The sequence below is a fragment of the Corylus avellana genome, chromosome 10 (assembly GCF_965113065.1).
Source record: "Corylus avellana chromosome 10, dhCorAvel1.hap1.2, whole genome shotgun sequence".
Classification (NCBI taxonomy): domain Eukaryota; kingdom Viridiplantae; phylum Streptophyta; class Magnoliopsida; order Fagales; family Betulaceae; genus Corylus; species Corylus avellana.
The window spans coordinates 21,651,624-21,673,410 of record NC_142499.1 but is presented as its reverse complement, the minus strand read 5'-3'; the positions used below and the strand labels follow the sequence as shown (position 1 = coordinate 21,673,410).

At 38.0% G+C, this 21,787-nt stretch overlaps 3 protein-coding genes and 1 long non-coding RNA gene across 4 annotated transcripts; 1 reads left to right on the top strand and 3 right to left on the bottom strand.

The window, feature by feature from the left end:
* Nucleotides 1–1,906: 1,906 nt before the first annotated feature.
* LOC132162482 (receptor-like protein 7) lies at nucleotides 1,907–5,240 on the bottom strand. Its single transcript, XM_059572720.2, has one exon. The coding sequence runs from the start codon at nucleotides 5,238–5,240 to the stop codon at nucleotides 2,067–2,069; it is 3,174 nt and encodes a 1,057-aa protein (XP_059428703.2). The 3' UTR covers nucleotides 1,907–2,066.
* A 3,833-nt stretch (nucleotides 5,241–9,073) lies between these two features.
* LOC132191379 (uncharacterized) lies at nucleotides 9,074–9,621 on the bottom strand. Its single transcript, XR_009441270.2, has 2 exons — nucleotides 9,453–9,621; nucleotides 9,074–9,302 (listed from the first exon to the last, which is right to left on the bottom strand). It is a non-coding gene; the product is annotated as an uncharacterized LOC132191379 (long non-coding RNA).
* A 654-nt stretch (nucleotides 9,622–10,275) lies between these two features.
* APTX (APRATAXIN-like protein) lies at nucleotides 10,276–15,281 on the top strand. Its single transcript, XM_059606347.2, has 5 exons — nucleotides 10,276–10,562; nucleotides 11,074–12,032; nucleotides 12,687–13,359; nucleotides 13,445–13,615; nucleotides 14,738–15,281. The coding sequence occupies exons 1-5, from the start codon at nucleotides 10,407–10,409 to the stop codon at nucleotides 15,077–15,079; spliced, it is 2,301 nt and encodes a 766-aa protein (XP_059462330.2). The 5' UTR covers nucleotides 10,276–10,406; the 3' UTR covers nucleotides 15,080–15,281.
* Nucleotides 15,282–17,571: 2,290 nt separating this feature from the next.
* LOC132191374 (Thiamine pyrophosphate dependent pyruvate decarboxylase family protein) lies at nucleotides 17,572–20,729 on the bottom strand. Its single transcript, XM_059606344.2, has 6 exons — nucleotides 19,868–20,729; nucleotides 19,614–19,777; nucleotides 18,860–19,510; nucleotides 18,494–18,611; nucleotides 18,035–18,223; nucleotides 17,572–17,931 (listed from the first exon to the last, which is right to left on the bottom strand). Exons 1-6 carry the CDS (start codon nucleotides 20,393–20,395, stop codon nucleotides 17,761–17,763), a joined length of 1,821 nt encoding a protein of 606 aa, XP_059462327.1. The 5' UTR covers nucleotides 20,396–20,729; the 3' UTR covers nucleotides 17,572–17,760.
* Nucleotides 20,730–21,787: the final 1,058 nt, after the last annotated feature.

Sequence of the window (21,787 nt, the reverse complement as noted above, 5' to 3'; positions counted from 1 at the left end):
GAAGGTGAGCTGAAGTGAACAAAGAAGCATCAAGAAATGCCATGAAAAGAGTGGATTTCTCATTGGAGGTTGTAATGAGAGACACCCACACAATAAAGAAATGAAAAGTTGATGAAATTAATGGTGGGTTCAAAAGAGTGAGGACCAAAAACCACTGGTGGATAAGAAGTAAAAGGATTTGCTTCAATAAATGTAGAAGAAGATGGAGAGAATAGCAATCAGGAAAAGTCTAAGGAGTAGCAAAATCTGTGGGCAGTCCACGAAGCTCAATCAATATTGTCCCAATCCGCTTTGCTTTGAAAATCTCCTAGACTCTCTTTCCAGCACTAGAAAAATTGAACCTCCTCAGAAATTTCTTTCAGACAAATTTCATGGTCAAACATGGTGGCTCAAAAAGCTCGTAGGATGCCCCCTAAGGCTTGACCGTTAGGCTTACGGTTTGCATGGCTTTTCAACCATCAATACATGTGTATCACTTGCTGTGTTATTGCCTGCTTGACTTCAGATGTCTTTGAAAAACCACTACAGGTAAGGAGAAAAATTGGAGAATCCCCTCAACATTGCTCCAATGAATCCGATCAGCCCCACGCGCCACCAAGCAGGCTTGATGCAAAGTTCTCTCTAAAAACTGTGGGAATTTCGTGTAATTTGAAACCTCAATCCAAATAAAGCATTGATAGGGCTGGCATCTTGGACCATGGAACTCATTAAGAGCATACAAGGTCTTGTTTCTATCATTATTAGAATTGTTCCTTATTTGAAGACTGAAAAGACAATAATTTTTATTAACCTGTACGAGTGATGAAGGAAATTAAGGCAGAACAAGCAAAACAATATCATTTCGTGTAAGTTAATGATATTTTAATGTCTAAGTAATCTCATTTTTATATTCAAAATCTCGATAATCCTTTTTTTAAAAAAAAATAATAATTTAAATGAGTTTAATATTTTTATACGTAATTATTATTAAAAAAGGATAAAAAAAAAAAAACACACACACACATGTTGCTTCATTTCTAGCACCATCTCTCTCATCCTTGTTGTCTTTCTTTGGAACGCTCGAAAAGTTCAAAAAAATGCTAATTTCTGCGTCTACCGTATGATTTATTAGGCCGCAACTAGAGTTTCATTCTAGAGGTATTCAGTTCACTCTAGGTGTTTTTGTTTTCTGTCTTTTTGGATTCTAAGTATAAATAAAAAAATTAAAAAAAAAATAAAAAATTAAAAAAAGAATAAAAATTGGTCATTGCTTAAGCCATTAGATTAAACCCATGTATTCGTTTCCAATCTACATTGTGTGGGGTTACAATAGAAAAATTAGTACGTGAAGTGCACAAAAAAAATCTAGAAAAAAAAAAAAAAAAAAAAAAAAAAAGAGGAATGGAAAAATAAATGGAGCTGGGCAAATCCCACCTGGCATCCCACCATAATTTGTCGAATCCAATTTTATTCAAATTACAGATGTTTGTACTGGGTGAGAATTTATATATAAACATGTCTTCATGCAGATCATGAGAGTGCATCCTCTCCAAATATGATTCAAAAATGCAGTAATTAAGTACAGAAAATATGTACAAAAAACAAGTATCGAAAAATAACCCGATACAGAACTTGAGGGACAAAAACACGATGAATACCTATTTGAGCATTTTTACAAACACCTTCTTGGTACATTTAACTCCACCAACCAACAAAACCCATGGATAAAGCCAGACCAAGGCTTGGGAGGGGGGGGGGGGGGAAGCTAGCATGGCGGATAGAAAGTGAAAAGAGGTTGGCCAAGTATGGGGCAAACTAAATGAACCGGTTCGCAATAGAATCAAGTAAGGCTTGAGCATCTTCCACGAAATTCATCAAAAACAAAGAAACAAAAGCTAAGTATTTCAAAATACAGCTTGGTAGTTACAAACATCATACCTTAAAGACAACACTCGCATCCAATTACATAGATACAATTTTTATTTTTCCTTTTATTGAAACAGAAAGAAATAAAAGCTAAGCTTAGTTACATTACTTCTCATAAATTATCACTTATGCCTCCTCCTTTCATTCCTGTGTATTCGCCTTCAACGATATTTTTTTCGGAGATATAATTGAGGGAAAATCTTGAAAAGAATGTCATCAATGTGTTTGGAATACCATATTCTCCATCTCTTCAAAAACATAAGGGGCCAAATTACAATTCCAAAGCCAAAAACAAATCCCAGTTCAACACTTATAAATTTCCAATGAATCACTTTCTCAGAAGTCGGAGGACCTTCTTCAAATGTTGGAGGTGAAATTGGCTTTGCATGTGTGCATTTTACCTTCACAAGGAAGCCACATAATCCTTTATTTCCTACATAGGAAGCTTCAGAAAATGTCGCAAATTGCTTGATCATTGGGATTGGCCCCACCAATTGATTGAATGAAAGGTTTAGAACAGAAAGGAAAATCAGACGAGCTGCAAGTTGCACTGGAATCTCCCCTGTAAACTTGTTTCTTGACAAGTCTAATGACTCCAAGCTAGTCAAGTTTGCCAGAGATGGTGGAATTTGGCCAGTAAGAGCATTGTGCGACAAGTTGAGAACATATAGTGATCTAAATGCTCCAAATTCTTCCGGTATTGGCCCCTCAAAATTGTTGCAGGAAAAGTCAAACAAGGTGAATACAGTTAGAATCTTCACCAACTCCATATCTAAACCTTTGAAGGTAATTGGCATGGAGGCTTGGAAGTAAATATGATTCAATCTCAAGACTTCAAATTGGAGGTGATCGAGCTCTGATTTTTCATCATCCATCATTGCCTTCCAAGTAGAAATTTTTGGAAGTTTACCAGTAAAATTGTTTGAAGCTATGTCTACAATTTGAAGCATATGCCAAGTGAAATTAGGCTCTAAACAACCAATGGGCCCGCTAAAGTTGTTAGATCGCAAAACAAGGATGCGCAACATGGATGTGTTCTTCAAGTAACATGGGAAGACATCCTTGATGAGATTGTTCCCAATGTTCAAGACCTCCAACTGTGAGCACTTGGCCAGAGACTTTGGTAGCGGTCCTCCTATTAGGTTTTCATTGAAATCTAAAGTTTGTAAACTACAATAGTCTTGAAAGAAATTGGGAATTGAGCCGGTGAGTCTGTTTCTCCTTAGATTCAACACCCCAAGAGTCGCACTCATCTCAATCAAGCACTGGGGTATATTTTCACTGAAGGAATTATTAGACAAATCTAGAACTCGAAGAGTTGTCGCATTGCATATTGATTTTGGAATACTCCCATTGAATTTATTGCTAGAAAGAGAGAATAAATAAGCATTAGTAAGGGAGACACCAATAGTAGTTGGTATTATAGAGCTGAAACAATTCCTCGAGAAATCCAAGTACGTGGCAAACGGTGGTAGAACTGGGAGTTGTCCTTGGAGCTTGTTTGAGTGAAGGTCTAGGACAGTCAAAAAAGAAAGATTGGAGAGAGGTCCGTCCAGAGTCTCCAGTCGGTTAAAAGAAAGATTTAAGTATAGAAGATTACGAAGTTCTCCGAGCCAATTTGGTATATCTTCGTCAATCTGGTTGTCTGAAAGGTCTAGATAGGCTAATCTGGATTGGTATCTCAAGAAATCAGGAAACTTTTTCAACTTGCAAGAAGCCAAATTTAATGTGTTAATATGGGGAATGGAAGAGGACAAAGTTGAATTAATTCCATCAGTTCCATTATATTCAATCAATAACCTGTTGTACGAAAGATCAAGACTTGAAAGATTTCTCAAATGCTGAATCACATTTAGAAGCTGCAAGGAGCCATTGAAGTTGTTTGAAGAAAGTGAGAGGAGCTTAAGACCTTGGAGTTCAAATACAGGCGCGGGTATTGGCCCATCCAAGTTGTTGCTACTCAAATCAAGGGTGTCCAGGAGGTTAGAAGAAATGTTGGAAAGATTGAGTTGACCAGAAAACTGGTTGTTGGAAAGTTGTAATTTTTGCAATAATGGATGGGAAAACAGAGAAGCTGGAATACTCCCATTCAGTGAATTGAAACGCAGGTCAAGGCTTACCAGATACCGAAGCTCTTCCCAGCGAATGGAAGTAATCTGACCACTTAGATCATTACGAGAAAGGTTTATTTGGGTCAGTTTCTTGGCCGTGCTGAATGATGGAATTGGTCCAGTGAAACTATTGGATGACATGTCCAAATAAAGCAATTGGGTAAGCTTTGCCAATGAGTGTGGCAGTGATCCGCTGAAATTGCAGTTTGAAAGATCTATTCTGGACAACTTTATAAGATTACTGATAGAATCTGATAATGTCCCTGAAAAATTTGTATTGCTAAGAAACAGAGTGCGAAGAGACCCATTCTGAGGAAAATCAGGCAAACGACCATGAAGTAGTACGTTATTAGACAAGTCAAGAATCTCTAGTGTTTGTACCTGGAAGATCTTTCCTGGAAATGTGCCAGTCAACCCAGAAAAACTGAGACGCAAGGACGTCAATTGTCTGAAATTTGCAAAGAAATCTGGAACTGGAGTAGACAACTTGTTATTATCCAGACGAATAATCGAGAGGTACTGAAGCTTCAGTAAGCTGGAATCAATGGGGCCCGAAAGATAACAATTTGACAAACTCAACACACTCAGATTTTGCAGTGAAGATGATAAGGCCTGGCACCACTCATTCCCTCTTGCTGATATGTTTATCCCATCAAGATGAAGTTCTATAAGCTCAGGAAGGTTCTGAACCAACATCTTTAAGTTTGGATTCTCAAGTTTCAGAGGAATAGTTTCGGGGAAGTAAACGGCAGATAAATCAAGAGAAACTAACCTTGTCAAGCGCGAAATTTCAATTGGTATCTGCCCTGCAAAGCCAGCATTTGATAGGTTTAAATAACTCAAATTCGTCATCTTCTCAAACTCCGATGGAATTTGAGAACCGTTGAAGTTGTTGTGAGCCAAACTCAGGTTCTGGAGATTCTGAAGATTGACGAGGCTGCTTAAGTTGTCACATACACCGGAGATGGCTTCGTTCGTCAGATCGAGACCAATAACACTTCCCTCCGAGCAGCTTACACCTTCCCAAGAACAGCAATCGGCACTTTGATTCCACCGAACAAGTTTTTTGGACATGGCAGTGTTGAATGTAAGGTTGTTCTTCAATTGGAGCAACAAGGACCTCTGACTGTCCAAACATTGGCCCGCCACCACAAAGATACTGAAGCTGAGTTGAAGTGAGCAAAGAAGCATCAAGAAAAGCCATGAAGAGAGTGGATTTCTCATTGGAGGCTATAATGAGAGACAGCCACGCAATAAAGAATTGAAAAGTTATGAAACTAATGGTGGGTTCAAGAGGGTGAGGACCGATGAACGTGACCTTTTCGGCCTGTGACTCAAGTCTTGGCCGACCAAAAATCACTGGGATTTGTCACGGGACGGAAACCAAAAGCGTAGAATAGGAAGTAGAAGAAGTAGCAAAGGATTTGCTTCAATTGGAATGATGAAAGTGCAATCTACGAGTAACTGATGTAAACTGGAATGAAATTTATGTAGTGGAAGATGGAGAGAATAGCAATCAGGAACAGTCTAAGGGGTAGCAAAAGTTGTGGGCTTTCCACGAAACTCAATCATTGGGTTCATTGTTTGCTTTACTTTCCACTAGCTGCGTCATTTGTCCCAATCTGCTTGACTTCGAAAGTCTCCCAAGTCCTAAAATCTCTTTCCACACAAGAAAATTTGAACCTCCTCATAAATTCCTTTCAGCCAAAATTCATGGTCAAACATGGTTGCTCGGAAAGCTCGTGGGAACCTCCTCATAAATTCCTTTAAGCCAAAATTCATGGTCAAACATGGTGGCTCGGAAAGCTCGTGGGAACCTCCTCATAAATTCCTTTCAGCCAAAATTCATGGTCAAACATGGTGGCTCGGAAAGCTCGTGGGAACCTCCTCATAAATTCCTTTAAGCCAAAATTCATGGTCAAACATGGTGGCTCGGAAAGCTCGTGGGAACCTCCTCATAAATTCCTTTAAGCCAAAATTCATGGTCAAACATGGTGGCTCGGAAAGCTCGTGGGAACCTCCTCATAAATTCCTTTCAGCCAAAATTCATGGTCAAACATGGTGGCTCGGAAAGCTCGTGGGAACCCCTCATAAATTCCTTTCAGCCAAAATTCATGGTCAAACATGGTGGCTCGGAAAGCTCGTGGGAACCTCCTCAAAAATTCCTTGCAGCCAGCAGTCGATGTGTATCACTGCTGCGTCATTGCCCCCAAGCGCAACGATGGCCCGCTTGACTTTAGAAGTCTTTGAGACTTCTGTACATGGGAGAAAAATTGCATCTACACGGGGGAAAAATTGGATCTACTCTTAAATGTTAACCAAACCGACAATGAAGGGTCGCATCAGATACAACCAGATAAGATTGATCGAGATAAAGAGGAGCAACAACGTATTCCAGATGACCACAAACTGAAGGATCAAGATAGTCACTTGTATATTTCTGTTACGTAGAAGTTGGATTGATAAATTGATCAAAGTTGTTCGTGAAAAGTTTGAATGGTAACTCACAAAAAAAAAAAAAGTTCGAATGGTATTGTTTTTGTTGTAATGTTTCTTAGCTTAGGTTGTTAGTAATTGTAATCGTAATATGCCGCATGTGTAACATGGTAATAAATTGAGTTAATCAAAATAGTTTTGGTATCGTTTCAACCAAACCTTTCCCTAAATTTTCAATAAATCCGATGCATGAGGAAGGGAGGAGTTCAAGGCCACAACCCTAGTGTCCACCTACCCGGGGCAAGTAGGCCTCACACCCTTTTACTTTGGGACTGCTCTTACATGGGAGGGTGCGAGGCTCACTTGTCCCACACAAGTGATGCAAGGTCCACCTATCTGGGATAAGTAGGTTCCGTGCCTCCTCTTTAAGACCTTCCAAATTCCGTAAAATTTTTAAAATTTTAAAAAACTAGACCTTTTAAAAATGGACATTCCCAACCCATATGGTTAGCCCAAGCATGCCTATTTCTGATATGCCTTAGCCCTTATGGACTGACTGAATCTACCGAGCACAGATGGACAAGCATACAAGCAATAAAGATTAAAGAGATGTCATGCCCATAGTATTTGAACTGTTGTCACCTGAATTTTTAACACCCTCTTATTTTTGTTGGCTAAAGGAACCCATGAGGGTATTCTTAACCAACAAATCGGGAGAAAAACACTACAAAATAAAATAAAAATAATTTACTTTGTAAATACCATTCTAACCAAACGATTTGTTTTACAATTTTGTTTAGTTCACTAGCTTCTTCAATCTATACTAATCATGACAAAACACCCCTATAGAAAATTATTATAATTTTGACGTGTGTTAATCTTATTGTCAATAGATTATGGTTGGTGAAAAGTGAAAACAGATACTACTAAATAATTTATAATATCAATAAATTGACTTTATTTTTGGTTCAAAATAAATAATTTAATATTCTGTAATTCCCATTACCGGGGACTCTTGTGGTTTCTAAAACCAGCGGATTGTTTTCTTTGTGGCTCTGGCTTCAGTGGATTCCACACTCCAAAACCTTGCTCACGGTTTTAGTCGGTCAAGACTCCTCCACTTAAGAGGGAAAACAAGTGATTTAAGGCCACGCGCTAACGTCAACTACGAAAGGATAAAGGTTTTTTTTTTTTTTTTTTTTTTTTTTTTTTTTTGACAAAATTTTCCTTCAAACTATGTTAAAAGAGTTTTCTTCAACCTAGTCCATAAAAATAACATGTGCCCTTTAAACATGTGAGATGTATATATTTTTTTAATAGTAGGAACAAAGTTAGAATAAATTTTATTAAAAACTCATGTGAATCTCGCATGCTATTAAAAAAAGGAACACGTGTCACTTTTATAGACTAAGTTGAAGAAAATTCTTCCAATCTAGTTTGAAGAAAATTTGGCCCTTGCCGCTGCCCATACTAATTTCTGCCTCCATCCAAGGAGAGAAAGAAAAATAGATGAAATGACAAATGCGAGAGAAAACTCTTACTAATTACTTACGGAAAATGTTATGTGCACACCATTATCCTACCACTTTCCTGCATTGAGCAATCCACAATTGGATTGTTTTCTTTTTCTTTCTTTTAACAAGAACTGATCTAAGAGTAAAATGAAAAATGCCACATCAACATAGTAGGATAGTGTTGAAAAAGTAGTATAAAATATAACATTATTCATTACTTAATAAAGGAAAATATTCCAGAGTACTACAACTTTTGCTACTCCTTTATAAATTCATATTCATGTGGGGTGCATGTGATACTTTTCACATCAACCACCAGTCCATGGGGCACTATCAAGCCATTCAGTCTATGAGCACTACCAGATCAAACCACCAGTCCATGTGGCACTATCAAGCCATTCAGTCTACGAGCACTACCAGATCAGTTAGTACATGGTAGGGGTGACAATGCACGTTCGCATATCGAGTTCAAATTGTGTCAAGGCGTGAGTATAAGACAATATGGCAAACCTTACCCATACCATTTAATTAACCGAGCCATACCCCTCAACCTTGACCCATTTAATTAAATGAGTTCGGCCTCTCAATCCTAACTTGCTAATTTCATGTTAAATAATTTCGAGTTTAAAACTATGTTAAAAATTGCAAGCCCTATTCTGCATGAAGTAACAAATCAGTCAGTCCATGCAGCACCGTCAGGTGAGATGTGAGGTGACCCCGACCCGAGAACAAATCAGAGTTTTTACATTTCCAAAGACGCGACAATTAAACCGATGTAATCCCTAATGTGCAAGTGCGTACTCAAATCAACCAACACAAAATTCAGTAAAAAGATTCAGACCAATCAGTTTTAAATTCTAAAAGAATCACACACTCCTGATGATCTTGTCAAATTCTTTTAGTATTCCAAGTTTCAATCTATGGGCAGGGAAGTATTTATCTTAGATGAAAGGTTTTGTCACTCCGATCGAAACAAACAATCGATGACAATGGATATGAGAAAATAAGCTCAATAAGTACTCATGGCTCTGTCAATTGATACCATAATCCTCCAATTTGAGATCAACATTCATTGCCAAAATTACTCAGAATAGAACAAAAAGAATCAAGATCCAAACTAATAATCATTAAATAGATTTCAGTCAAAACATTACAGGAACAGCGAAATCCAGTGTTTGTTTCGCAGACTCAAGACATAAATACGACATTGAAAAGGGAAAAACGACCTAATGGCAATAGGGAAAACCTAAGAAGGCGACTTTGTCTTGTTCTACTTGGATCTCTGCCTCATCTTTCGGCGCTTCCTCTTCAGCCTCCTCATGCGCTTCTTCTTCCACTAAAGAAATTCCCAAAGAAAAAGAAAAAGGAAAATATGAGCGAGCGAAATTAAAATCGGACCCAATCGTACTAAACTTGAAGTCATAATCCGAGAAACGGATCGACCTAAATTAGAAGTGACAATTGATTGTAGAGATTCACATCTTACCTTGGCTCTCATGGTGTTTGGCCTGAGGAAAACCGACGCTCTGTCTCGACTCTCGAAACTCTAAATTCTCCGAGGCGAAATGAGAATACGGTGAAGGGGGTTTGGATTTATATAACTAAACCCTAATGCTAGCCCGGAGTGACTCGATACGGTTCAACCATAATTTCTCGGGCCGGTTCACTGACCCTTTGTTAGTATTTGGTTTTTTCTTTTTCTTTTTTCCTGTTAAATACAATTTTTCTATTAAAAATACTATTTTACGGCTAAATGGTAAAAAATTTTCTAAGAAATATTTATTTATTTATTATCATTTTTAATTAAAATATTTAACTTGTTAAAAAAATGAATAAAATTTTCGACTTACCAATGCATTTTATCTTTAGATCCGTAATTCTGAGTAATTTTAAAAGTTTCTATTGTACAATTTTTATATCACTCCAAAAATTATGTGACTTTTAACATTATTATTTAATTAAAATTTAATAATAATCAATTACAAATTTAATAGTAATTAAAAAAACCACATTATTTTTAGAATTACACAAGAGAAACACAAAATAAACTTCTAACATTACTTATAATTCTCCATGTAATTTTAATAAAAAAATTTACTTTGGCAGTTGTTTGTTGTCCTTATTGTATTAGTCTTCTTAATTTGAGAGTAAAAATTAGTATTTAGTTTTTTTTAAAAATGCTAATATAGAAGCTTATTTTTACTCTCACCTAATCAAAATTATAGCATAACTCTTTAATCAGGATATAACAATTAAAACAAATGATATATTAAGAAATCTATTTTACTTTTTTTCTGAGGAAATAAGGATACAAAAGCTGAGGTAGAATCTGATTACCTTGCCAACCATAAACCGTAACCAAACACTGCCGCAGCAAGCAATTGAAACTGTAGGAGCTCGGAGCTCTAGAAGGGTGGCTGATCGAAATTTGAATGTGGAAATGGACATCGATGATGCTCCTCATCAAGGCAAAGGCGAAGAAACAAAGGCAAAGCCTATCGTGGTGATATTGGTGGGTGCACCAGGGAGCGGCAAGTCCACCTTCGGTGAACAAGTCATGCGCTCCTCTACCCGACCCTGGGTTCGCATTTGCCAGGTATGTTTATCATATGTTCGATGAAATGCTTGAATGGGTTTCCAGTTCACAATTGAGGGAATTGTTTTTATTTGCACGTTCGTGTGTGAATTTCGCGATGAGTGTCACCAAGTGGTAAGCTTTTCTAGGAAAGAACTAAAAAGCGAAATTTAATAGCAAATACAGAACAGCATCCTAAAAGGCGATAACCAACTGGGCCACCAGGCAAATGATCTATTACAATTGCTTTATCACTAAGAGTTTCTTATGTTATGGTTATCCATGACCCATTTCTCAGAATGCAATGTAGCTGCTGTTATTATTGCTTGTTTGTTCATGGTACTAATATTATTCAAATCATTTCTGATGTGTATCAATGTCTGAACCGCTTCTTGTGAATGAGGTTCCCTCGTATATTCTGATGATCATCACTGTTCTGGTCTTTCTGATAATATGTCTATTCTCAGTCATTTTAATTGTTCAGAATCTTTTTTCATGCTAGTCAGATGGGCTTTTTCAATTTCTACTGCAGGACACCATTGGGGGTGGTAAATCCGGAACAAAAGCCCAGTGTCTGAAGAGTGCAGCTAGTGCACTGAAGGATGGAAAAAGTGTATTTATTGACAGATGCAATCTAGACCGAGAACAGCGTGCGGAATTTGTGAAGCTCGGTGGTCCCAATGTAGATGTGCATGGCGTTGTGCTTGATCTTCCAGCTAAGCTATCTATATCTCGGTCAGTTAAAAGATCAGGGCACGAAGGAAACTTGCAAGGTGGAAAAGCTGCTGCAGTGGTGAACAGAATGCTACAAAAGAAAGAATTGCCTAAATTGAGTGAAGGGTTTACTCGGATCACAGTTTGCCAGAGTGAGAGTGATGTTGAAGCTTCTCTTAATACATACAGTGCACTTGGTCCATTGGATACTCTTCCAAATGGATATTTTGGTCAGAAGAACCCGGATGCCAAAATTCAACTTGGTATAATGAAGTTCTTAAAGAAAGCAGAGGTTCCTGCTGCTAATGCAGTATCTGAAGCAAAGAGCATTCAGAGTTCTTTTTCTCCTCAGAGTATTAAGGAAATGGATTCTGGCTCCAATGAACCAGTAAATGCTTCTTCATTTCCAGAAAATGCTGATAAGGACTTGATGAAGGGTGAAGACCTGGCAGTTCGCTCTGCTGGCAGTCTTGTTTCTTTGAACGATCCTCCCACTCTGGCATTTCCATCTATTTCAACATCAGATTTTCAATTCGACCATGAGAAGGCCTCTGATATTATCGTTGAGAAAGTTGATGAATTCGTAGATAAGCCTGGGAATGCCAGGCTTGTGTTGGTGGACTTGTCGCCTAGATCAAAGATTTTGTCTTTGGTCAAGGCAAAAGCTGCTAAAAAAAACATTGATCCCAATAAGTTTTTCACATTTGTAGGAGATATTACACGACTTTATTCAGGAGGAGGTTTACGCTGCAATGTAATTGCTAATGCTGCAAACTGGTAAGTTTTATATCATTTCCTTATGTTTACTTTTTGTTAAGTGCATGGCTCTTCCAGTGGCTTGAAATGGAATGATTCTGTTTGTTCAGAAAGCCTTCATGGGAAAACAGAAGGGGGAAGGGTTGGGGGAGGGGAGGAGAGGGCCACATGTTAAAGCAGGAATACTCAGTTAAACTCCCTATTTCAACTTTTTGAAATTCCTGAGTTCTCTTTGGTATCTGAACCATATGAGGCTAACTCTAAAGGTTGATTGTTCATCTTCAAATATGCATTGCCTGAATTTAAGCCATGACTCATAACATTGTTCCAACATGTTGTCTAGAAGCTGCTAGATTAACAAACCTTTAGTCATTCCTTGGTTTGACCACTTGGAATCAATGATGTTTTGCTTATTATGGAATCTCATAACTTGTCCTATGAGGTTCAACCAGTAGCTTTTATTACAATATGCTGAGTGCTCACCGCATGTTTCCCAGGCAAAAAGTTGATTGTTTATCTTCAAATAACTGCTTTAATCCACTGATATTCTGTGTGTGAAAATGACTGCAATGCAATAAGCTTATGATTATATGTTCAGTTTTACTTATCAAAAGAAAATGATTATATGTTCAGTTTGCATGTCAAGAAGATCAAATAAGTAATTATCCTTTTCAGGCGACTGAAACCTGGAGGTGGAGGTGTGAATGCCGCAATTTTTAATGCTGGTGGTCCAGTGCTTGAAGTTGCAACCAAAGAACGAGCTAAATCCCTTCAACCTGGAAGAGCTGTGGTTGTTCCTCTCCCTTCGAATTCTCCCTTGTTTAGTAGGGAAGGGATTACCCATGTAATACATGTTCTTGGACCAAATATGAACCCACAAAGACCAAATTGTTTGGACAATGACTATATTACAGGCTGCAAAGTTCTCCGTGATACTTACACTTCATTATTTGAAGGTTTTGCATCTGTAGCTAGAAGCCAAGAAAAATTGGCCAAGGGAAGCAATGAAAACCATGGGCCAAACCCTTCAGAGCTACAAGACCACACTGAGGGTGTAAATATGAAGCATTCTCCAAATAATGATCAAAAGAGTAAGAGAGATGGTGACCATGACAATGATAGAAGCAAAAAGTGCAAAGGATCCCAGGATGAAGTTGGAGCTGATATCCCTGGTTCTAGAACTGGAAAGTTAGAGAAGAACAACGACAAGATTGATGGAAGCATGACGAAGGTCTGGGGATCATGGGCTCAAACTATTTACCATATTGCCATGCATCCTGAGAGGCATATGGATGTTGTTCTAGAGATCTCTGATAATGTTGTCATACTGAATGATCTTTATCCCAAGGTAAATTTAAACTGCTAACTTTTTCCCCTTTTCTTATGCTCAAGTTGCATATATCACTATCGCAATCTTTATAATCCTTTTGCAGGCAAAAAGGCATCTTTTGGTGTTGGCGCGATATGAAGGTCTTGATTGCCTTGCAGATGTACGTAAAGAACACCTTTATTTGTTAAGGGCGATGCATGATGTGGGTTTGAGATTGGCTGAGAAGTTCTTGCAAGAAGATGCATCACTGATCTTCCGCCTTGGATATCACTCGGTATGCAAGTTATAGTATTTGTTGAAGTTTTCCTCTTTTCTGCTTCTTTTTATGCCTATGAGCCGAGCCACTCAGGTTCTGTTGGGTGAGGGTCTGAGTGGGTTTTGTGTTCGACACTTGCCAAAAATAGGAATAAGAAACTATTATGTATTATTAAGTCTATGCCTTAAGCCCATAGATAAAGCTTGGTGGAAAGGATGCATTTACAAACGAATTAGTTTAAAGTTGAAAATACCAATTAGAGGCTAAATTTGAGGCTCAGCTAGCTGGGTTTGGTTTAGAGCAATATCAAGTCACTTTAGCAATACACAATGAAGAAATACCATATACTATACCCTCATCATACTTTCATTTCATTAGACTGATGTGACAGTGCTCATTAGCCTTTGGATCTTTTTTTTTTTTAAACAAGGGTTGATCCAATAATTGATGGCACTGCCACATCCACTCGGTGGAATTAAGGTGTAGTATGTAGCATTATTCATACATAATAATATGAGCCAAAGTGATGAACTATGATGAGAAGAGGAAAAGACAACCATTTATTTGGGGTCTGAAAAACAAGATGATAGTATGCTTTAAATACAAGTATTTAAAATTATTGCGTACTATAGTGTGAACTGATTTAGTGGAAATAATTAAGTACTACAGAAAGAATTAAAGAATGGAGTATCATAGAGATGCATTTTTTATGATCCATTGTGCCATTGTATTTAGATCCATTTGGGTTTGAGATTTCAAAACGCGTGATTTAAAAATAGCGCTCTTTAAAAATGCGGTTAAGCGTTTGGTAAAATTGTAATTTAGCCTTTAAAATCGTACGTTTTTAAAAACGCATATTTTTCTATGTTTTCAAATCGCAATTTTTAAAAATATGTACCCTCAAACGATATATTTTCTGCGACTTTGTTTAAAATCGCATTTTTTGACTAAGAAATCGCAGTACCAAACACTCTTAGTTGCAGTTTTTGTTGTGTGCATGTTTATGTTCCTTTGCCAATTTCTAGTGTTATTTGTAGTGTCATGCACAAACATCATGCTGATTAATTATGAGAGATACATAATGGAAACTGAAAATTGAGTTTCTTACAATGCATTTATGACTGTCTCTCCTCTTTGCAGGCCCCATCAATGCGACAACTTCACCTACACGTTATTAGCCAAGATTTTGATTCAAAACATTTGAAGAATAAGAAGCACTGGAACTCATTCAACACTGCTTTCTTTTTCGATTCAGTGGATGCAATTGAAGAAGTCAGCAGTAATGGTAAAGCAACACCAAGAGATGATGATGAAAGTCAGTTATCTATGGAGTTGCGTTGCCATCGATGTAGAAGTGCACACCCCAACATACCTCGGCTAAAATCACACATTAGCAACTGCCGAGCCCCATTTCCACCTGCTTTGCTTCAAAGTGGCCGACTCGTGCTAGCACCATGTAATGCTTCTGACGTTGGTCCTTAGGTGTATTTCCGTCATTCATCATCAAATTTTGTTGTAAATAGTGTAAACCACCCTGGTTCAAGTCATAGATTTTAGCTGGTCCGTCTTGGCAATGGTAATGAAATCCTTGTGTAATATTTACAATTTACCTTACGATTTCTGTCTTCTCACAATGGATCTTTGTTTGTGGATTGATTTACAGGATGTATAAGGTTAGTATCCACGTTCGGCTCAGCAAATTTTTTCTCCATTTAGCCAAAAAAAAAAAAAAAAAAAAAAAATTATTTTTTGTTAATTTTATTTTAACTAATCACTTTTCAAAGCACCATTTCACCGATTCAGCTCTACACAAATTACTCAACTGGAAAATATTTTTTTGCATTCTACTTACCATCTCTTCTCTCTTTATTTTTATTTTTTGAAAAAAAATCAAAATGATGAAGTGAAGATGGTGGGAAGATGTGGGTAGAATGAAGTGAAGCATTTCTCTTACTCAATTTTAGGGTTCCTATCACGCACATCGATTCATCGTCGTATCCCACAGACCCATGACATGACGACATGTCATCTCAAATACTAAGAGTCAAAGACCACCTAAAATCAGAGCCAAATTTTGACAGAGAAAAGCAAAGATCTCGTATGATATTTTTACTCCTGGAGGACAACTTTGATTACGAGCCACTCAATGTATTTGTAACCTCGTAGGATCTCAAGCTTAAAAAATATCTTCTTGCTGAGGGGAGAGCCAGTACTTTCCCCAGTATAATGAAGGTTTTTCTACAAGTTGAAAGCGTGGCTACTGCATGATGGAGATTTGGACAAAAAAATAGGCTCAAAACTTCCATGGACATTGGCAAGTGGCGAGGATGTGGCGGGTCCTCACACTTGTGTAAGAGTTTTGAACATTTTGTGATAATGATTCTGCCTTACCATCATTATTGGTAAAGGCTTTTCTATTTTTACAACGTAATTTGCTGCAAGAGATATTTAGTTGAGTACAGTTTGTATTAGTGATGAACACTAAAGGATGGAAGCCAATACAAGTTTTCTCAACTGACTTCAAAATTTGAGTGATCCTTCTTATTTTGATTATTATCTTGGGCTGCAGTGTCTTTACATCATGAGTTGTATTAATTGTTGATGTTAATATCTCTCACGAGTAATATTAAAAATCACATTCTTGATTCAAAATAAATCTCTTTCTTGGTTTTTTTAGGTGAAAAAGTGGCCCAATTCGTACCTGACCGAAAAATGATCCAACACTATTTATAAAGTAATTATTTTCAAGAGTTAACTATTTGTATTTGTGACAAACACTTAAAATAATGAAAGCTATGCATGCTTTTCTGGATTAAGATTCTCTTATAAATTCTCAAATTATATAATTTATGCTTTAAGCATCAAATTGTTTAGAAAATACCATCTATTAAAAAAAGTAACATATTATCGAGGCGGTCAGAAAAACTTTCCTCCCAAAAGACTCCTTCACGCTTTTTTAAAAAAAATAGGGAAAATTACAGTTTACCCCCTCAAAGTTGACAGCGTTTTTCAATTCGAAAACCAAAGTTTCAATTTTTGCAATTCACCCCCCCAAAGTTCCAAATTTTTGCAATTTGACCAATTTTATCCAAAACTTCCCATATTGCCCCTAATTTTTATTTTTTTATTTTTTATAAAAAAAATTTAAAAAAATTCGTGGTGGCCATAGCCACCCCTTTGGTCATCTGGTCATTTTTGCACCCCCAAATTTGTTTTCGTTTTCATAAAAAATAAAAAAATAAAAAAAAAATCATGGGCAATATGGGAATTTTGGGATGATATTGGTCGAATTGAAAAAAATTGAAACTTTGTGGGGGTAGATTGCAAAAATTGAAACTTTGATGTTCGAATTGAAAAACGCTGTCAACTTTAGGGGGGTAAACTGTAATTTTCCCAAAAAAATAATAATAATAACTTTTTGCTCAAAATTTGTGTACAACATAAAAGAAGAAGAACATGATGAAAACAGAAGAAATAGACAATTATCTTGATTGGATTCTTCTTTATCATGAGTTGTATCGTTTGAGGTGGATATATCACACTACTTTCAAAAGTAGACTGGAAAAAAAGAAAAATCAAGCACTCGTCCCTGCATGTCTTTTTCAGCTAACTTGTACCTCTCTTTACGCGTCAACTTAGCTCCCTGTGCATACGGATCTGAGATTCGAATTTTTTCACTTCTCTGTGCCTACCTGTCTGAGATTGAGGTTGGAATTTTCAAAAAAGCTAGTTGAAGGCTACTAATCACCAAATAAGTAAGCCCCACATCTTTACAAGTAAATTCCGCAACCTTTCTCCCAAATTTCCTAATTTTCAGCTGCATCTTAAATTATCTGGGACAAGTAAACTCAACAATCTTTTTCTTTTAGACTACCCAAATTTCCTCATCTTAAGCCGTCAAAATTTCTGTAAAATTTGATCATCCACCGGTCTCACCCACAAAGAGAATCCCATCCATAAAAAGAGTAGAAAAATGAAGAGCAAAGATTTTTTTAGTAGGGTAATCAAAGTCAAAGGGAATAATCACACAAATCCGCTAAACTCTCATGTCGAATACACAACATTTCGGGAAACAAACTTCATTATTCACACTACTGTGGTAACACACCAAAAAAAGCTCAAACATTTTTGAGCTGACAGCACTTGATTGACGTGGGTCAAGTTTACTGAGGGTTGGGTGGGCGACCATTGGCAGCAGCAACCCTGGAGCCCCATTCAAGCAGCTCTTTGCTGGTGTCATCCTTGTGAGCAATCACCTCAATGAAGCACAAGCAGTCCTTCTTAGGCCCTGTTGCTGTCTCAATTGCTTCAACAAGCTCCTCCTCACAACGGACCTGAAAACAAATGTAAGTGCAAAACAAGAAATATTAAGTAAGCGTTTCCCCTGCTTTCGCATTTCATTGATTGAAGTGGGATGCACCATGTAAAACAACTCACTTTGGTTGTCCAGCACTTGCCCTCGCCATTGTGTATTGCATCAACCAACCCAGTGTAGTTCCAGTTCTTAATCACGTTGTAAGGCCCATCATGGATTTCAACTTCAATGGTGTATCCACCATTGTTTATCAGGAAGATGATGGTCCTCTGCCCACATCGAAGCATTGTTGATACATCCTGTGCAGTCACCTGCGGGGCAAAATCACCATGAAATGTTTTAAAAATACTTCAAAATTTCAGGAGTCAATTAGGAGTTTTATTATATTGGGAAGTATAATAATTTTGATTTAGCTAAGAGAAAGCAATCCATGTATGACATTTGAAACATATTATGGAATTTTGTAGAATTTCTATGAAATCACCAAGTCCCACAATCATTTGCACGCGTGTTCCACAAGGTTCTTGTCAACATTCTAAGCAGAAAACGATTAGGAGAGACAAATAGGAACAAGACAATACCTGGAAGCTCCCATCACCAATGCACGCTATCACTCGCTTCTCTGGCACAGCCTGTGCATACCCAAGAGTTGCACCAACTGACCAACCGATTGATCCATATTGCATTTGGAACTCATATCTGCAACCCAATTTTCAAAACTTTTAGAAACTACAACTCAGAAACAAATATCAACAATATATGCTATTAAAATATAAATCTAATGATTAAATTAACTAGCTTTTGGAATTAATTCAATTAAATATTCTAGCCAAACTAATTAAAGGAGAACTAAAGTCCACAGAGAATGTCAAAACAAAATTAGATGATTAAATTAATAATTTTCTATGAGCTTAAGCTACATATGCCTTATGCTCTCCGTCACTTACCCGCAAGCAGGCGGCAATTTCAGTTTCTGACAGTTGAACCAAGAGTCCCCTGTTTCAGCAATCACAGCCGTCTCACTAGACAGCATTTGCTGTATGTGCTGGAACAGAACATTAACCCTCAAAGGTTCTTTTGGCGCAGCCTTGAGAGGATGCCCCTCGGGAACAAAGATCCTGTGGTAGTTCTCAAAAGCAGTGGGGTTCTTCTTGAGCCTCTTGGCAAGTGCTCTGAGGAAATCCTTCATCAAAACGCAGCCAAACGCAGGCCCATTTCCGATCACGACGCGATCGGGCTGCACGACGATGGCCTTCTCCTTCTTGAGAAGGAGCGAGTACCCAACAGAGCTATAGTCATTGAAAATAGGCCCGGCGAACAAATAGGCATCAGCGGACTCCACAATCTCGGAACAGAAGGCAGTGCTCACAGCACCCCAGTAGGTTCCGATGAAATGCGGATGGTGCTCCGGCACAAGGCCTTTCGCCGATGGCATCACCGCAAGGGCGTAACCACAACCATCGGCGAGCTCAACAAAGGCATCGCATGCCTTTGCAACGCGCAGTTTGGGCCCGCCCACCAGAACTGGTTTCACGGCCTTGTTCAAGAACTCCGCGGCTGCCTCCACTGCAGCCTCTAAACCCATCTGATTAGTCAATCTGTATCACAACAAAAATACAAAAAGAAGCACCAATAAATCTCATAATACGCCATAAAAATGATCGGATTATATGGGTCATCAGGAAGAAGCGCAAAAATTACCTGGGAGACAGTGAAAATGGAACGGGTTCACGGCTGAAAGTTGGATGAGGAATCCCTGGCAAGTTACAGCTTATGCTAATGTACACAGGCTTGCTTTCTTTCAAAGAAGTTGAAATCGCTGTATCAATCATCTCATGCGCATCTTCCAAGTTATTCACCACAGCCTATAGCAAGTATATCAAATTTGCATTTTTATACCACAAGACAGCAAAACAAAGCAAACCGAGTATGCCAAAACCTTAAAAGCCCATTACCTGAAAGCAAGTGACTGTCTGAAAGCACCTGAGCTCTTGGCTAAAGTCAGGCAAACCAATGGTGTGATGAAGAATTCGGTTGGTCCCATAGTCATTGGAGTTGGGACCACCTACTACGCAAATGAGTGGCAAGTTCTCGCTGTACGCGCCTGCGATCGCGTTGATAACGCTGAGGCCACCAACGGTGAAGGTCACGACGCACGCGCCGACGCCGCGGGAGCGGGCGTAGCCGTCAGCGGCGTACCCGGCGTTGAGCTCGTTGCAGCAGCCGATGTTGTTGAGGCCCGGCTCGGCGATGAGGTGGTCGAGGAGTGTCAGGTTGAAGTCACCGGGGACGGTGAACACGTCCGTCACGCCGATCTGGACGAGCCGGCGAGCCAGGTGGCGGCCCAGGGTGGCCTCTGAGGAGTTCACGAAAGTGGAGGGGACCGTGCTCTGGATGGTCGACACGGCGCCATTTGACGGTGGGCTGCCCATGTCGTTGCAAGAGGGCATACACGTGTCGACCGCCCCGATCTTGGAGTCCATCGAGAACGGGATCACACTACTAATCGCTGAAGGAACAGTTGTTGCTTTGCACGACAAAATCTAGAAAGAGAGCTGTGGCTCTTTTGGGCTTTTGGGTGATTTGTTTTTTCGTTTCTTGGGTGAATGGTGAGAGTGACGAGGTTTGGAAAGGAATTTATAATGGTGAGTGACGAGTGTTGTGGGGTGGTGGATTTCTAGGGGCGGTTTTGGGGAAAGGGGTTCATTTGTCTGTGGACTCTTGTGCGATGTTGAGAATCCTCTAGTTTCGAAGGGAAAGGCCTAGGAAGTAAGAACTATGAATGAAATGTGTGCTGTGGAACTGTGGAAGGAATATAATTCACGCGCCTTAAATCAATTTGGTCTTTTGCTTCTTTCTCATCCTCTTCTTTTTTTGTTTTTCTAGAATGAAAGATAGAATTGTATTTCCCTTCCCCTATTTGTTTTGGAAAAGGATCCTCTCCACAAGTTACGGCGAAAGATTAAACATTTGACTAATTCTTTGAAATCTTATTTCATTTTTAGGTTGATACAAAAAGTTTAAATATATATTTATATAAATTTTAATTAATATTCTAACATAAAATTTATAAAAAAAAATTGAACTTTCATAATTAGGGGCATCACTAGAACTTGAAGGTAGGAGGACAAAACGAGTAATTCTAAGTGGCCTACTTGTATTTTATTTGTGTCCTACTAAAAATGATGTGGCTATTAAAATTACAATTGAGTTTGTAATTGATCATTATTGAATTTTAATCAAAGGGTAATTTTATTAGCCACATCATTTTTAGTAAAACACAAGCAAACCACATAAAATTACTCGGGACAAAACTTCAAAACCAAAAATAAAAAACTATTGGTGGGTGGCTAAAAATTAATTTTTTTAAGGAGGATATTCGTGTGTGTGTGTGTGTATAAATAATGGAGATGTTTTAAAATTTTTGGTAAAGCCTCCCCCATTAAATGTGGTTACAGTTACACCCTTTTCATAATATTAGTTAATTGGGATTTGGGAGCGAAGCAACTCTAATTCACTTTACTTTTATATTTTTTTTTTACCATGGAGAGATCGATGGTAAGTATAACATTCCGATTTTACATTGTTTATGTATTATGTGAAATTGAGTTTTAAAAGTTATTATAATAAAGTTTTAAATTGATTAGTATTAACAAAAAATTATTAAAAAAAAAAACATAGATGTGATTAGCACTTTCCTTAATTAAGATCAATATTTGCTAGTTAATAATTGGTGTAGTTAATAATCAGTTTTCTAGCTTGTTGAACTTGAAAACATGCATTAGAATTAATAATATTGTACCATTTTGTTATTATTCTGATAAGAGCTTATTCAATGCCACCCTTCTATGATTGGATGGTTGGTCAGGGTCTTG

Excerpts from the sequence above, each read along its gene's own strand:
- APTX (XM_059606347.2), top strand. The coding sequence starts at position 10,407 with ATGGACATCGATGATGCTCCTCATCAAGGCAAAGGCGAAGAAACAAAG. Across the intron at positions 13,360-13,444 it reads TGAATGATCTTTATCCCAAG|GCAAAAAGGCATCTTTTGGT; the intron begins GTAAATTTAAAC and ends ATCCTTTTGCAG. Across the intron at positions 13,616-14,737 it reads TCCGCCTTGGATATCACTCG|GCCCCATCAATGCGACAACT; the intron begins GTATGCAAGTTA and ends TCCTCTTTGCAG.
- LOC132162482 (XM_059572720.2), bottom strand. The coding sequence starts at position 5,240 with ATGAGAAATCCACTCTCTTCATGGCTTTTCTTGATGCTTCTTTGCTCA.
- LOC132191374 (XM_059606344.2), bottom strand. The coding sequence starts at position 20,395 with ATGGACTCCAAGATCGGGGCGGTCGACACGTGTATGCCCTCTTGCAAC. Across the intron at positions 18,612-18,859 it reads AAATTGCCGCCTGCTTGCGG|ATATGAGTTCCAAATGCAAT; the intron begins GTAAGTGACGGA and ends ATTGGGTTGCAG. Across the intron at positions 18,224-18,493 it reads TTGGTGATGGGAGCTTCCAG|GTGACTGCACAGGATGTATC; the intron begins GTATTGTCTTGT and ends TTTGCCCCGCAG.